The 15,452-nt window shown below is 49.8% G+C and overlaps 1 protein-coding gene across 4 annotated transcripts in view; it reads right to left on the bottom strand.

The window, feature by feature from the left end:
- The window catches only part of Asap2 (ArfGAP with SH3 domain, ankyrin repeat and PH domain 2), a 151,293-nt gene that overhangs the window by 39,503 nt on the left and 96,338 nt on the right, over positions 1–15,452 (bottom strand). For 2 of the 4 annotated variants that reach the window (XM_013353523.2, XM_013353525.2), the window contains exons 10-15: positions 14,063–14,071; positions 10,746–10,849; positions 10,590–10,659; positions 6,749–6,836; positions 1,528–1,576; positions 1,277–1,443 (exon numbers count right to left, since the gene is read on the bottom strand). In XM_013353523.2, the coding sequence (XP_013208977.2) occupies positions 1,277–1,443; positions 1,528–1,576; positions 6,749–6,836; positions 10,590–10,659; positions 10,746–10,849; positions 14,063–14,071 (487 nt within the window). The remainder of the gene's footprint in view (positions 1–1,276; positions 1,444–1,527; positions 1,577–6,748; positions 6,837–10,589; positions 10,660–10,745; positions 10,850–14,062; positions 14,072–15,452) is intronic. The other 2 variants (XM_013353524.2, XM_013353526.2) reach the window with 1 other exon arrangement.

Below are 15,452 nucleotides of genomic sequence, written 5' to 3'. Positions count from 1 at the left end.
TCTCTCTCTCTCTCTCTCTCTCTCTCTCTCTCTCTCTCTCACACACACACACACACACACACACACACACACACACACACACACACACACAAATGGTGCACATAAACTCACCTTGGGAAAAAAATAATGTGGGCTAGAACTTTAGCTCCGAAGTACAGTGCTTACCTACCATGTGGAAGTTACTAAATTCCCCAGTACACATACGTACACACCACACACACACACACACTCAGGCACGCACGCACACACACACACACACACAATTGTACCCGCATTAGCGATTATTACTAGCATCCCTGTTTGCAGGCACCTCAGCCATTCTGTGTGCATCCCGCTTTGGGGGCACAATACACGTTCAGATAACACAGCATGTTTCACACCATCTGTGTGGCCTTAGCATTTGACAGCATCGTCTCTTTATGAAGACGCTCTAAGCGTCTGATCACTCCACCGTTCTTATTGTTCCCTGTGAAAGAGCACACTCTCTTTGCTGCCTCTGCTCCCGCCACAAAGATAGTTCTAATAGATCCGAGACCAAATGGAAACTCAGGAAAACAAGAACTTGATGGCATTCCTACCTGTCCACTCTACTGCAGTTGCATTTTCAATAGAAACTGTCACAGAACGAAGCGAACGGGAAGCCAGGGTAAGCAAGCATTCAGACAAGTACTGTGTCCACCCTGACTCCCTGGCCCTCCCCTATCTTAATTTAAACGTCAATTCCTCAAGCTGTAAAGTTCTGGTTGTTATTATCCATAAGGATATTATGTACCTTAACATGAACCCTCTGATAAACTATATTAAAATGCAAACACAGGATATGACAGATAATAGAGATCTGTTGCTCATCTTACAGTTGTCTGACAGTCTGTGGCTCTCTTCCTGGTGTCAGAGCCAGAGTGTGCCTGAAAGTGGCTTCAAAAGGTTTGTCCCCAATGGACCTTCACAGCATCTCAGAGCCTATAAGACCGGTGACCTTCAGCTCATCCCCACCGCGCCCTTCAGTTTTCTTCACTACTCAAAGAACACTGCAATCTTTTCATCTGCACCAGGCTGTCTTCCCATGGTCCTGCCCTGGGCCCAGCAGGCCAGCATCTCCCACCCATGGGCCTCGCTGCGCTCTGCACAGTTCATTAAGCATTTGTGTAATGGATGAGCAGACTGAGCTGCACCGATTTTGTGTTTGAAATGACAGTTGGAAATCAATGGGCAGGCTCTACGCAAGCCTGCGGAATCAGAGCGCCCCAGAGCTGCGTGGCGGAGGTCCCCTGGTCACCTGGCGCTCCACAGTCACAGCACACGTCATTGCCTGTCATCCTCTGCACCTCCAAGATGATCTCTTTGGTCAGTTCCTGGACGATGTTGTTCTCCCCGGTGCTGTCATCGCCCTTAAATGCATTGTTCAGAGCTTCTTCCTTGCTGTTCTGCAGTACAGACATCCATCTGGACAGACAGCCACAGCTCGGGTGTTAGAGGGAGAGCACACCCACTCCCACCCCTGTCCCCAGCCCAGCCCATGGTACTTACATCTGACATTCCTGTTCGTCCTCGGCTTGGAAGTGGTACGTCCTGTCATCTGCACAGCAAGGGGAGACTTATGACCGCGAGGCCAGGCTTGGACTTTATGGCATGAATGACATGTGCTCTCCACCGTATTAACAAAGCTGAGCAGTCCTCCAGGTTTGCGTGTGCATGCATGGGTGTGTGTGCCAATGCTTCAGTCATTGTGACTTTGTAATGCAAATCAATGAACCTGCCCATTCTAGTCTAAAACACGCAGCTTCCTGAGAAGTGAGGCTACTGAACAGAAACCAAACTCCCAAAACTTTTATATTCATCACAGCCATCCCCCGCCCCCAAGGAACTGTTAAAGTCCTTTGATAAGCGCATTTCCCCTCCCACTTTTTGAAGCAGGGTCTCCTATGTAGACCAGGCTAGCTCTGAACTCACACAGATCTACCTGCCCATGCTTACTAAGCAACAGGATGCAAGAAGTGGACCATCTGTCTGGCGAACGAGAGCCTTTTCTGAGAAAATGCTATCTTAAACATTTTCTGGCTCCCTTAGAAAAAAGGATTAATACTCTATCATAAATTCTAAGAATACCACACTCTGATAGTCCGATGTCACAAGCATAACTAACCCAAAAGACACGGTTAAGTAATGATCTAAGAGACAGGGTCACACTGACGCAGCAGATGCTTGCCGTGTTTTACAAGTGTTGGGGGGGCTGTGAACCCGCAGGGGGGGGATAGCTTCGCTTCTGTGCTACCCAAAAATGTGCAATCTCAGTTAAGTCCTCACAACACGGGAAAACCTAACTTGACAGACATTTCACAACAAGACTAGACACAGAGAGGTCAACACAGACAAGGGAGGAGGGCAGAAACGAGACCGCTGGGGGCCAAGATTAAATAAGATCTTAATGCAATGTGGGGGCCTGGGGGGCGGGGAATCGTGGGACCAGAACAAGGATGTGAGTAAAAAACATTCTGGGTAGGATTTCACAGTACTATGCCTGGGTCCTTCCTCAGTGTGGATTTCTTTAGTAATACATACTGGCTTATTAGTATCTACACACACACACACACACACACACACACACACACACACACACACACGCCACAAAGTCTATGCACAGAATCGGTCAAAACAAGAAAGTTAAAAAAGAAAACTAAGTCTGAAAAGAGAAGAAAATATCTAACTTCTGCGAGTGACACAGAGTGACACTCTTCTTGGTGGCACAAGAAAATATCGATGACCTTAAAAGCAAGCAGAGGGCGAGGAGGGGGACTCAGCATTGAGCCACCAAGACTGGAAGCTTGAGAGCCATCTTTGGGACCCACAGGGTGGGAGAAGAGAACCAAGTCCCACAAGTCGCCTTCTGGTCTCCAAATGGGCACATACACACACACACACACACACACACACACACACACACACCCCAAATGTTTTAAAAAGGATAACGGATGGACACGGCTCTGCAATAGTCACTTTCGGTCCCGGCCTCAGGAGGGCTCCTGAGAAACTGCCTGGATGGGGGCCAAACATCAAGAGGGGTCAAGTACGGACACAAGTGAAGTTCAGGGCGGAGGATCCAGGTCGCGGTTTTGTTTTTGGTTTTGCTTGCTTCTTTAAAATCTTAACAAGCCAGCGGTGGGGCGGGGAGTGAAACAATACCTTTCCCTGTCCCACCTGCCACTGAAGAGAGGGACGGATGTAGAAAACTACTTCAGGTCAGGCAAACACTGGACTGCACCCAACAGAGTGAGAAAAGGGACACGGCCACTTTCTCCTACGCCCAGGCACTTCATGGCCCTGGCCAGCCTCCTAGGAAGAGAGCCAGAGGGGCAGATCCACAGCTCGAGCTGGGAGCTTGCCACACGGAGCTCAGAGTTCTCAGGAAGCTGAGACTGGAGGGCCTGCCAGTGCCCCGGGCCCACACTGAGCTACTTCACAGCCAGATCGGGTACAGCTTGGGTTGGCTGTTGGCTAATTCTGCCAGCGTTGACCGAAGAAGTGGGAGGTTATTCCATGTGAAAACATCCAAACAATGCTCTACCTGCAGGCTCTCTGGAGATCCGCATGAGCTTCTGCCATGTAGACAGGCAGGCCACCAGGGTTCCTGTGCCCCATCCTGCTCAGGAGCTGGCCAAGTTGGCTCAGTTCTAATCACCACCCTTCCTAGGGTGCCCGTGTGGGTCAAGAATAACGGCTCAACACTTGGGTTTACAGAGCGGAAGTCAGCCTGAGGGCATGAGACTGGACGAGAGCCCAAAGGGTTGGCTTTACAACAGACAAATCCCTCCTGGAGGGGCACGTTCCCATGGCCTCTTGATCAAAATGGGGAGCCCTTTTTTTGGGAGAGCAAGATCACAGCCTTACAGGCGGTGGCTGAGTGTATCATTCTGAGAGATTTCAAGGCAGCATGATCAGTGAGGATGAGGGGCCCTGGAGGGCAGCTGGACTCTTGCGCCCGGTTGTCTCCCAACTTTGCTAAGCTCAAAGACACCTGATAGCATTTGCTCCACCTGTCAGGAGGCGGAGGAGGCATGAGGAAAGAACAGGGTGCCGAGCCAGGTCCCCCTCACTTTCAGGATGACAGTCACACCAGAGCTTCAGCTGGTGCATTTCCTCAATAACTTTCTTCTCTTCACACGGACTCAGGCCCCAGCAGCCCCGCAGAAAGCCACTCCTGGAGGATTTGGGCATCTTGAAAATCTGCTGAGTTAAAAACTGGGCAGGGACTGGAATTAATTTTGCCCCTTGAAGACCAAGCAGAGGAAGTGGGTGAGACAGGTTTTCTACATAACTAAGGCTCTGCAAGGCCACAACAAGGAACTGTGCCTACAGTCAAGTTCACAGAGCAGCTCAGGCTGGGCCTTCTCGAGGTTATTCATAAGCCTGAATGAAGATGCCACAAAGTCAGCAGCACTGCTCGGGGCAGAACCAGACTCACACACTGGCCACTTCTCCCACATCCTCAGGATGCAACAATTCACACCCTAGTGGAGGGGAGGGAGTATCTGAGCCCTCATTATGTGCGTGCCCTGCCCCTCCCCCTACCTGACGAGCCCAGGATGGAAAGTTCCATAGCAACTGCTTCTGCACCTGTGCTGTTCACTTGAACCCGCCAGTCATGCTGAAGGTGACAGCTAGGGGAGGTGCTGTCCCCACCTGGCTGAGATGCCCAAAGCCCAGGAAGCTCAGTCACCAAGAGAATCTTACGCTGAATTGCGCTGATGGTAACAACTAGCTTTTTAACAGGTTACTTCTTTTTTAAAAATAAAGGTTTGGAAAAAAACCCTTCTCCAGCCACGAGTAGACATCTAACGACACCATCGAGTTTTCTTCCTTTAACTCAAGCTTTGGCTTTGGCTGCTGTCTAGAGGCAGGTGGTCCACAGTGATCACATTTTAAACACCAGAGTCAAGGCTCGGCATTTTATGTTGTACATGTAACAGAGAGAATTTGCTGCTGCTACACATGGAACCTGCCAGGCTGAGGTTTGGAGCTCGAAGCAGCATAACCTCAACCCCTGCCCCCTCTGTGTGTGTGTGTGTGTGTGTGTGTGTGTGTGTGTGTGTGTGTGTGTGTGTGTGTGTGTGTGTGTAAAAGCCAGAGGAGGTATCCCACTGTCATTTTCCACTCCATTCCCTGAAGTCTGGGTCTTTCTCTGACCCTGGGGCTACCCTAGTGGCCAGCAAGCCCCAATGATCCTCCTATCTCTACCTGATTCAGCAGTGCTGGGGTTGAAGGCACGCACATGGCCATGGCTTGCAGAGCAAGCGCCCGAACCCACTGAGCAATCTCCCTAGCCCAGCATAAACGACCAGCAGTCCCCAGAGGTTTCCCATATCACACAGCTCTCCCCTCCCTGTAGCTCGATGCAGGAGTCTACAAAGGAAAATCTAGTAGACGGTGGAGATAGCATGGCCACACTTCTTGATTTGCTGTGTGTGTTAAATCACATGACACTAGCTACAAGGTCTCAACAATGTGGTCAGAATGCAGCTGATCGCAGGAGGGGGTGCTAAGGATGACGGGATATACCACCTGCCTACGCCCCTCAGGACAGAGCTTGGTGTCAACCGCTGTGCTGGACAGCTAGGGGCACCACTTTAGAGTGCAGACTGGTCCACCCGTCCCTGAACTGTAATCATGTCACGTGCAATGACCAAGGACAAAACCTAGCTATCATATTTTCCTTAAGACATCACGAACCCCTTTCCTCCTTTTGGAGGATTCTGGGTAAACATTTGCTGTAACGACTGGTTCTGTGACAGTTTCTTTGTGTGCACCATAAAGGAGAGGAATACACAGGAGAAAAAGACAAATTCTGTAGTGGGAAAAATAAACAACTTAAAAAAACAAGAGGGAAAAAAAATCACTAAAGTTCAAGGGCTTTATTGAAGACCTAATCATTTCTGCTTTGAGCATTTAAAAAAAAAAAGTACCACTTTACATTAATGTGTGTTTTGGGTAGAGAGGGGACTTGCATGCACTGTGTGGTGCGTGTGTGTGGTCGGGGACAACCTGCAGGACAGATCCACTCCTACCATATGGGATCCAGGAATAGAACACAGTTGTCAGGCTTGGCAGCCAAGGGCCTTTTACTCACTGAGCCATCTCCCTGGCCTCCGCTTATGACATTTTAAACATCACACGCATAAATGATAGAAGGTCCAGGCAATAAAACTGTCATTTGAAAAAAAAGCAGGCAAGAGGATTTAAGGCCTGAGGCTCACCTAATACAATCTGTTTGTCTACTAGTGGGGGAGCTGAGACTCAGGGCAGAGAGGGTGGCTCTCAGTTTACAGAGCAGATGGAGCGGGAACTCTCCAAAGGCCAATCTTTATTTTATTTTATTTTATTTTATTTTATTTTTTGGTTTTTCGAGACAGGGTTTCTCTGTGGCTTTGGAGCCTGTCCTGGAACTAGCTCTGTAGACCAGGCTAGTCTCGAACTCACAGAGATCCGCCTGACTCTGCCTCCCAAGTGCTGGGATTAAAGGCGTGCGCCACCATCACCCGGCTCCAAAGGCCAATCTTAACCCAAAGTCCTGGCAAGCCACCACTGGAAACAAAAGAGGCAGGCCACTTGAAAACGGTCTCACCATGAACCTATACTATATGGACCTCAAACTCATAATTCTCCTGCCTCACCCACCTGAAGACCAATTCCTCAAAAGTCTGATTCTCTAGGAACGTGTAAAGTAAGCAGTGCACAGTCTGAGAAAGGGCCTTACGTGAGATGAGGTCGAAACACTTCTTCTCCTCGGGGTTGGTCTTCACCTGGCAGGTCAACAGGTTGAGTTTGGCGGGCGGCCGGTTGGCCTGTTTAGAAACAAATGTAAAACACGGGGTGAGTGGGAAACAGGAGAAGGTCCTCAAGAGAAGACACCTTCCTAGCCTGCAGAAGTTTGTATCAGGGACAAGACACACAGGAATGCTGGGGTTCCTTGTGTCTCAGCCCTGCAGGAGGCAGGGTCACTGCCCTCTCTGCCAGGGCACACACAAGGTTTCTATGGATAACCCACTAAATCCAGTTAGTGCTATTCAAATGTGCATAGGCTTGGGGTCACCCACTGGAGCACAGGAAACCACCAGTGGCTTCATTCCCAATGAAGATGATTTCCCCTCCACCTACAACTACACAGGTACAGCCATATAGACAAGAATTAGCCACTCAGAACTGGATAGGATCTAGAGACAATCAACCCCATCCATGGTAGAACTGCAGCGGGCTCGATCATATACAGTCTCACACAGGTAACCACAGCTCCTACCAGGACACCTTCTGAGAGCCACCATGAAGAGGTATGACATTCCTCCCTCCCCACCTCTGTCACCTCCCTTCCCTGCTGTGTCACTGTCTCTCTCTACCTAGGTAATCACGCCCAAAGACAAACTCTCACTCACAACAAAGGAAAACCAAGTTCATGAAAAGACCTGAGGCCTTCATCTGGACTGGGGACTCAAGGCCATAAATATAGCTACCTATTAAAGATGGCGGCCAAGAAGGACCCACAGACCCTCGGCGAGCAATCTTGCACACCACCAGCCCTGGCGGGTTTCAGTTTAATAACCACTTGCTATTTGCTAGTTCGGATTATTAGCTACCAACAAAGATGCGAGGGAATTTAAGAGAGAAAGTTCTATTCACTAACATCCCCACCCCCAGCCTCACTGCCATGTGGAAAGAAACAAAGTCATTATTCGATCTAGCTGGAGAGCAGTGCTGGCTCCTTCCTGAAGCAGTCTAGGTTTAGTAGGAAACTTTAGCAATAGGGAAGTTCCTACCAGCCTTGGAGCTGTCAGCGCGAGGGCAGAGGTTATTAGTGATTCTTCTTCTACTAAATGTCCCAGGTTTATAAAAGTCACTGATTTATTGATTGATGCCATAGGATTTAACCTAGGGCCTCATGCAGGTAAGGCAAGATCTTTACCACTAACCTGTATTTCTAGTCCTTAGAATACCTTCAAAACACAAACTTGTGCTATTCCTTCCAAATGAATAACAATTACTTTTTTAACTATTGGGCTAACCAGGTATGGTGGCACACAACTTTAATCTCAGCACTCAGGAGGCAGAAACAGATGAACTACATACAGACAGACAGACAGACAGACAGACAGACATACTAAAATGTTGGGCCCTCTAAGAGGCAACAGGCAACTCTTCGGGCACAATGCAGCCCTCAGGTCTTGGTGGGGTGGCAATGCTGTGGACTTGGTCAAGAAGACACCTAATCAGAGCATCTAATCCCAAGACTGAGTGTCACAGTTCCAGAAACACAGCCTGTGTGGCGACACTAATGCTGACCCTCACGGTACCCATCCCAGATGGTACCCATACCCAGATGGTTACCGTGGGAGCAAAAAGTGCAGCAATTTCACTTCTCGGAGGCTACCAGCTTCCAGAAGGGCCTGTCTTCCCGGTAGTGCGAGCATGCCCCAGGAACTTCCCATTTCCACAGACCCTATTCCCAGCTGTGTCAGGCGCTGCTCCTCTTAGATCCCCACTTTCCAAACCCACCTTTGGGGACCTGCTCCTTTCTCACGGTGGCCACTAGCCAGAGGGGCAAGCTACACAGGAGGCAGACAAAAACCCTCAAATGGTGCATTTCCCAGTCTTCACTCTCAGCTCGGACAATTCACGTCTACAACAAACACTTGGGTGGAGTGGAAACATGAAGGACCCCTCAGGAGCCTGACTGCCAGGGCATACAGAACAACACGCGGGCTCCTCCAAGGCAGTTAGGTGGAGGCTGAGCCGGGACCCACCTACAGACATAGCGGGAAGTGGCTGTCAATGGCAGAGAACGCCTCCCCCAAGAGGAGGTTCCTTGAGAGGGTTCACCTCAAAGCACACAGCTCTGAAAAAATACATACACCGTAAGGAGAAGCAGCAGCATCCTGGTGAAGATAATTATAACTACTGTCTGCTCCAAAACTGGGGCAACCCATCAAAATTTAAAGAATTCTTGTAAAGCCTTTGGAGAGGAAGCTGGAACGCTGGGAAGTTACTCGGAACCAACTCAGCAAGGAATCACCAGGCCTGCCCTCCCCCGTAGCTGGTTTAAGTGGAGGTCCTGCCCCTCAGGGACCCCAAGAAAGCAAATATTCCTTGTGACATGGGCGCTCTAAGTGTAAGCAAGGAAACGTGGCCCTCACGCGACAATGATTTCTGAGTCGAGGCAGTGTGCTGGAACTAAAGCAAACTAATGGACACCGTGGAAAGGAAACACAGCAGCAGAGGGGGTGAGGCCCAGCCGTTCTCCTGACGTTCCGCATGGTTAAACACGCTTGCTTCCCTTAGTCTCAGGCAGCCGCACCCCCTCACTCCTGTCCACCTGCTGTGTGGAAACAGAGCATCCAAGTCCAAACTTCGAGGCTCAGGAGTGAGGTGCAGTTTGGGTTATGAGAAGACGGGGTGACCTTGGCAGATATAGTGAGTCCCCAGGGCCGAAGCAGCAGAGACCATGGTTGCTTGGTACAAATCAGTTCTAGTGCCTTGCTTGCCCTTAATGGACTCATCGAAAGTGAAGGGGTTACTCCGTTCCCCAGACTCCCACAGCATCGTCTCTGCTTCTGTGACATCTTTAGGTGAAGCATTCTTGGTTACTCAAAAGAGCTAAAGACGGGCCATGGTGGCGCACGCCTTTAATCCCAGCACTCGGGAGGCAGAGGCAGGTGGATCTCTGTGAGTTTGAGGCCAGTCTGGTTTACAAAAGCTAATTCTAGGACAGGCTCCAAAGCTACAGAAAGAAGCCCTGCTTCGGGGGAAAAAAAAAAAAAAAAAAAGCAAAAGTGCTAAAAAAAAAAAATACTCTATCTGTGCTTCTGCCCCCATCCCACCTCTTAAGGGGACTGTAGGACGGAGAAAGGGAGGCTAAGAAAAAGACTCGCCACCACCCACGGTCATGACCGACAAACATGCAGTATGAGACCTGCAGCCGGGGAAGACACCGTCTGCACTCAGCGAAAGGACAACTGATGGCCTTGACACCAGACCAGCTTCACCAGCCCCAGCCACACCAGATGAGGGGACAAAGGGCTGTGACAGAGTCCCTGGTCTCTGAAAACTAGAATGAAGGACCCTCCGTTCTCACACAAGCCCATCCCGGCCTCTGTCACGTGGCACGGGCTCACTTACACACGGGATGATACTGAGGTTCGGCACGGCACCCGAGATTTCTGCCAGAAAGAGAGGGAATTCCCTTGTCTTCTAGATCTGATTCCCAAAATTCTGATGGCTAGAAAGGTTAATCCTTTAATAACAGCAGAATTCTCTGTAAGGAGGAAGTCCAGGTTGACGCTAGCAAGCACAGCGGATTTGACAGTTCCCGGAGGTCAAAGGCTACTAAAGGAAGGTGACCGGAGTGACCAGTTTGTCCTGGATTTGGTGAAGCTGGCAACCAGGTTACACGTGACCAAAAGAACACACCAAGGCTGCGGGTACCCCACAAATGAGGGCACAAGCTTCCCAGTGGGGAAACTTCAGAATACCTCTTCACTACAGTGGAGCTCACAGAACAGACGTCAGCCACCACCCCCAGCAGAGACTGAATCAGGAGAGATACTCACGGTGCCGTGCGATATGGTCAGGAAGCCATTCTTAACCGAACACTTCCTCTTCTGCCACACTTTTCTGATCCTTGGGGAGAACAGGAGGGTTTAGACACTGACACAGAAAGCAACCGCGTACATCCCAACTCGGCACCCAGCGGGCTGGCCACCTACCCGTCGCTCTTCTTGTACAGGTTCCCATTCCGCTCTGTGCCGTGTTCCTTGTTTCCCTGAGGCTGATGTAAGCTGTACGCTGTACTCTGACGAAGTTGTGAGTCCTAAAAATTCGGTCAAGAAACTGTTTTAATGCATCTTGTTTAAGTCCCACTTTTTTAAAAAATGTGCTACATAAAAAAAAAGAAACATGTGCTTAAATGTTTTAATATTACTATAAAATTATTCCTCATCACATACATACACACATACACACACAAGAAAAGAAAGAAAGGAAGGAAGAAAGAGGGAAGAAAGGAAGGAATGAAGGAAAGAAAAGAAAGAAAAAATGGGGAATTCATAAAGCCACCCACCGGGCTGTAGAGCATGTCAAGCATCAGTAATTCTAGAGCTGGTACTGGGGGACAGGAGTGGCAGGGTACTGTTGCCCAGGTGGGTGACCCAGTCCCATCCCAGGCTCTTCTCCTCCCCCTGTACTACCGGCACTTGTAAACTGACTTTAATGAGCCACCTTGGCGGTCAGAGGTTGTATTTTGGCCCCCAGCAATGACTAGGAGATCCTGTGATGGTGAAGCCTTGGGAAAGAATGTTCTCTAGAGGGTTGGGAAAGACCACCACTGCAACGTGGACAAAGTGAAAAACAAAGTTATTTGGGCTAAGGGTGGTGAGAGGAGGCTGGCAGAGAGGACTACGAAAAGCAGGGACAAGCCCCACAGTGACGGACAGCAGCATGGCCGGCCATCACGGCACAGCACCGAGTGTGAGCACACCGGCCTGAGAAGCTATGGCCTCTCTGGCTCACTGCTGCATCTAGGGGTTGAGTAAATGAACTAGTCCCTGTGTATCAAGTTAATGAACTGAGACCTCGGCATACACAACCTCTCAGCCATCCTAACGACTGCAGAAATGGCCATCATTCCTGTTCTGCGGAGACGGAGGCAGGAAAGGCCCAGACCCTGCCACTCTCGTGCGGGCAAAGATAGAAGACGAAGACTCAGCCTTTCTGCTCCACCCTCATCCTGAATCAGAAACCAGACTTCCTGCTTCACCCCTGAGACTGGGACATCTCCTAGCCATCCTCTAAAAGTCCTGGCTCAGAAACTGTGTGGCCACTGGCAGACGCCTCCATTAAAGCTCTCACGCTGTATCCCAAGTCGCTCTTCTCACCCCCACGTCTAGATTGTTACTCCTGTAGTAGGAAGCACTGCGCCCACTTTATTCTGGGGTGTTTGTGCAGTGTACCGCTTAAGAAACAAGAACTGCAGGTGCTGGGCAAGTCGTCCTCCCACTGGGGCAGACAAGACCAGGGCAGGCTTGCTCAGGACTCGGCAGAGGCCAGCAGTGAGCTAGGGCTGAGCATAAGGTCACAAATCCAGACGGAAAAATCAGTCAGAAAGAGACAAGGATCAGAGCAGGGCCTGCTACTTGACAAGCCAAAGGCTCCACCACTGGTCACTAGACTGGGACACTTGGAAAGGAGAGGCAGAGATCAGAGGGGGGGGGAGGGAGGGAGGGAGGGAGAGAGAGAGAGAGAGAGAGAGAGAGAGAGAGAGAGAGAGAGAGAGAGAGAGCAATGCACTCATACAACCGAGAGCTCCGGCTAAACCCTGAGACCACCTCCCAGACCCTGATCATCCTGTGGGATCACATCTAGGCTCTCATTAGCAGCGGCATCCCAGCAGGTTCACCCATGTGGACCTCACTGAGATGGGGGCATGGAGATGTACACAGGATGGAGAAAACAGAAGACAAAAGTGACTGACAGAAAGAGCATGCAATATCCAGGGGTACTGGGGGCATTGAGCATCAAACCCAGAGCCTTGTCCATGCTCGTAAGTGCTCTACACCCTTGGCTTTATTTATTTATTTGTGAGAGAGGATCTCACTGTGTAGCCCTGGCTAGCCTGGCACTCACTCTATGGATCAAGCAGGTCTTGAACGCACAGAGATCCCCAGTTTCTGTCTCCCAAGAAGCTGGGATTACAGGTGCATGTGACACCAGGGCCCCCTGGAAGAAGGATTCTTCCCCCAAAATCAAGCATGGGACACAGATACCCAGTTTTCACATTTTCTCTATGTGAGGTTCTTCCCGATGGGAACGATCTCACAGAGGCACCCTCTCTAGAGAGAAACAGTCTAACCAGGGAGGTGTGAGGAGCACTGAGAGAAAAGAAGGGACTCCAGACTGAAGGACAGCCACAAGGTGGTAAGGAAGAGCAGCGGGCAGCCACTGACTGATGGCCGCATTCGGTACTGACTTAAGCTGACATTCGCAGAGGGAGCAGGAAGCCTCCACTCCAACCAACCTAAAAGTCACGGTCTGTGGGCCCGTGGTTGAATGTCCACGCCATTCTCCAGTGCACAGGCAGAGTTAGAATTGACACAGTGCTGCTAAAATCCACCCAACATCTCGACTGAGTCTGAGTCACAGGGGAGATCGTAACTGAAGGAAGCAGAGGTAAGCAGCCATGCCCAGACATCACGGGGAAAGACGTACGATCCGACGTCTTGGTACTCGCTAACGAGGTGCTACTGTGTCCACAGACTGTCCCACGGTCTCAGCATCAGCACCAAAACAGCAATCGATGCACGAAACATCCTCACAATCAGGGGCGTGGAGGAGAATTTGGACTGAGAGCAGTCAGCAGGCTCAAAGCCAGGGGAAAGGAAGGAGGTTCCGCTGACACAGCCCTGGGCCACTGGGGCGAACGAGCTGGCTAGTCCAGACTTTATACCTCTGCAGAACCATCAGCAACAGCTATCTGATAAAGCCGGTCTCCTTAGACCTCAAATTCTGCACAGTCAAAACCATCATAGTCTCTGTACCCCAACGGCTGCCAAGCCAGCCCCATGTCTCCTCATTTCCAACTGGGTCGTTTCTGCCTGGATTAGAGCCTCTTCAGACAAAAACATCTCTCCACCATTCACGCCAACGCTATGGGGAGCAGCCACCTCACGGCGGTGGGGCTCACGCCACAGGCTTGCGCTTTCTGGACCAGGTAAAGTCACCATGCTGTAACAATCTCTAGCAAAGCAGCATCATGGAGAAGGCACTCGGGGGTAGCCCTGCTGAGAAAGGGCTCAGCAGGGACCAGAAGGCCTTGCAGAATGACAGCAGAAGTGTAAGCTAAACTTGGGGATTTTCCATCTCATTCATCTTAAGTGTCCAAATCCTACGGTCTTTTTAAGGAAAACCATCAACTGTAGTAAAAGACGAGACACTGAAAGCTGAAGTGAACTAGCCGTCAAGCTATGTGAAGAAACATTTACGAATGAAGCATGCGAAACTGCCATCTGTGAAAATACTGGGTACTTACTCTCCTAGACTTCGGTCACAAAAGGCAAATGCATTTGGGAGAAAAACAACAAGATTCAGTTACAGACTAAGAACTATGCTTTGATAAGCAGTTATTTAAATTTACCGAAAGAGGATTTACGTTAAATTCCCATTATATCCCACTACTCAGAGGTTGAGGCAGGAGGGTCACTTGAGCCTGGGAGTTCAGGGCTAGCCTCAACGATGGACTAGAGACAGAGTTACTCATTATAATCCCAAAGCTGCATCATCACCCCCTGGAGATGTCTGGGGACACAAAGATACCACCATACCAGGGAAACAGACAAGAACCACAGATGGCTTGCCACTGGAGTGGAGCCATATGCAAAGATAACTCTTATCTTTTTTTTAAAAGTTATTTATAGTTTATGTCTGAGAGCTCTGCATGTACACCTGCAGGCCAGAAGAGGGCGCCAGATCTTATTACAGATGGTTGTGAACCACCATGTGGGTGCTGGGAATTGAACTCAGGTCCTCTGGAAGAGCAGCCAGTGCTCTTAACGGCTGAGCCACATCTCCAGCCCCAACTCTTACTATTAAAAAAAGCATTGTTGTTGTTGTTGTTGTTGTTGTTGGTGGTGGTGGTGGTAGTGGTGTGTGTGTGTGTGAGAGAGAGAGATATGTACCTGTAAGATGGGCATGCAAGTTGCAGGACAACTGTTTTCAGTTGGTTCCCTTCCCTCCGTTGTATTCACTACTTGAACTCAGAACTTTCATCCTCTGAGCCATTTTATCAGCTCTCGTCTCATCTTTCATTTGATTTTCACACAAGGCATCATTATATAGTTTAGTCTATCCTAGAATTTACTATGCAGCATGGGGTGACCTCAAACTCACGGATATCCTCTTGCCTCAGCCTCCCTCATGCTGGGATTATAAATCCACGCCACTACACCCAACCTAACTCCTCAAAGACAGAACAGGCTAGGCCTTTAAGGGAACTTGTTCTGTCCCTCCTCCAAAGACCTGGGAAAGTTCACACTAGGGAGAGTTCACACATGAGGAAAATTCACAGTGACAAGAGTTCACATGGGGACATTCACAGTGGGGAGAGTTTACATATGGCGAAAGTTCACAGTGGCAGAGTTCACACAGGGGAAAGTTCACAGTGCGGGCAGTTCATACAGGGAAAAGTTCACTCTGGGGAAAGTTCACAGTGAGGGAGTTCGCACTGAGGGTAGTTCATACAGGGGAAAGGTCACACTGGGAAGAGTTCACACTGGGGAGAGTTCACACAGGGGAAAGTTCACACTGGGGAGAGTTCACACAGGGCAAAGTTCACACTGAAGAGAGTTTACACTAGGGAAAGCTCACACAGGGAAAAGTTCACACTGGGGAGAGTTCACACTGAAGAGAGTTTACACTAGGGA

This window comes from Microtus ochrogaster, unplaced genomic scaffold (genome assembly GCF_000317375.1).
Source record: "Microtus ochrogaster isolate Prairie Vole_2 unplaced genomic scaffold, MicOch1.0 UNK10, whole genome shotgun sequence".
Classification (NCBI taxonomy): domain Eukaryota; kingdom Metazoa; phylum Chordata; class Mammalia; order Rodentia; family Cricetidae; genus Microtus; species Microtus ochrogaster.
Note: the sequence above shows the minus strand (reverse complement) of the source record. Positions and strands in the feature narration are given on the sequence as shown.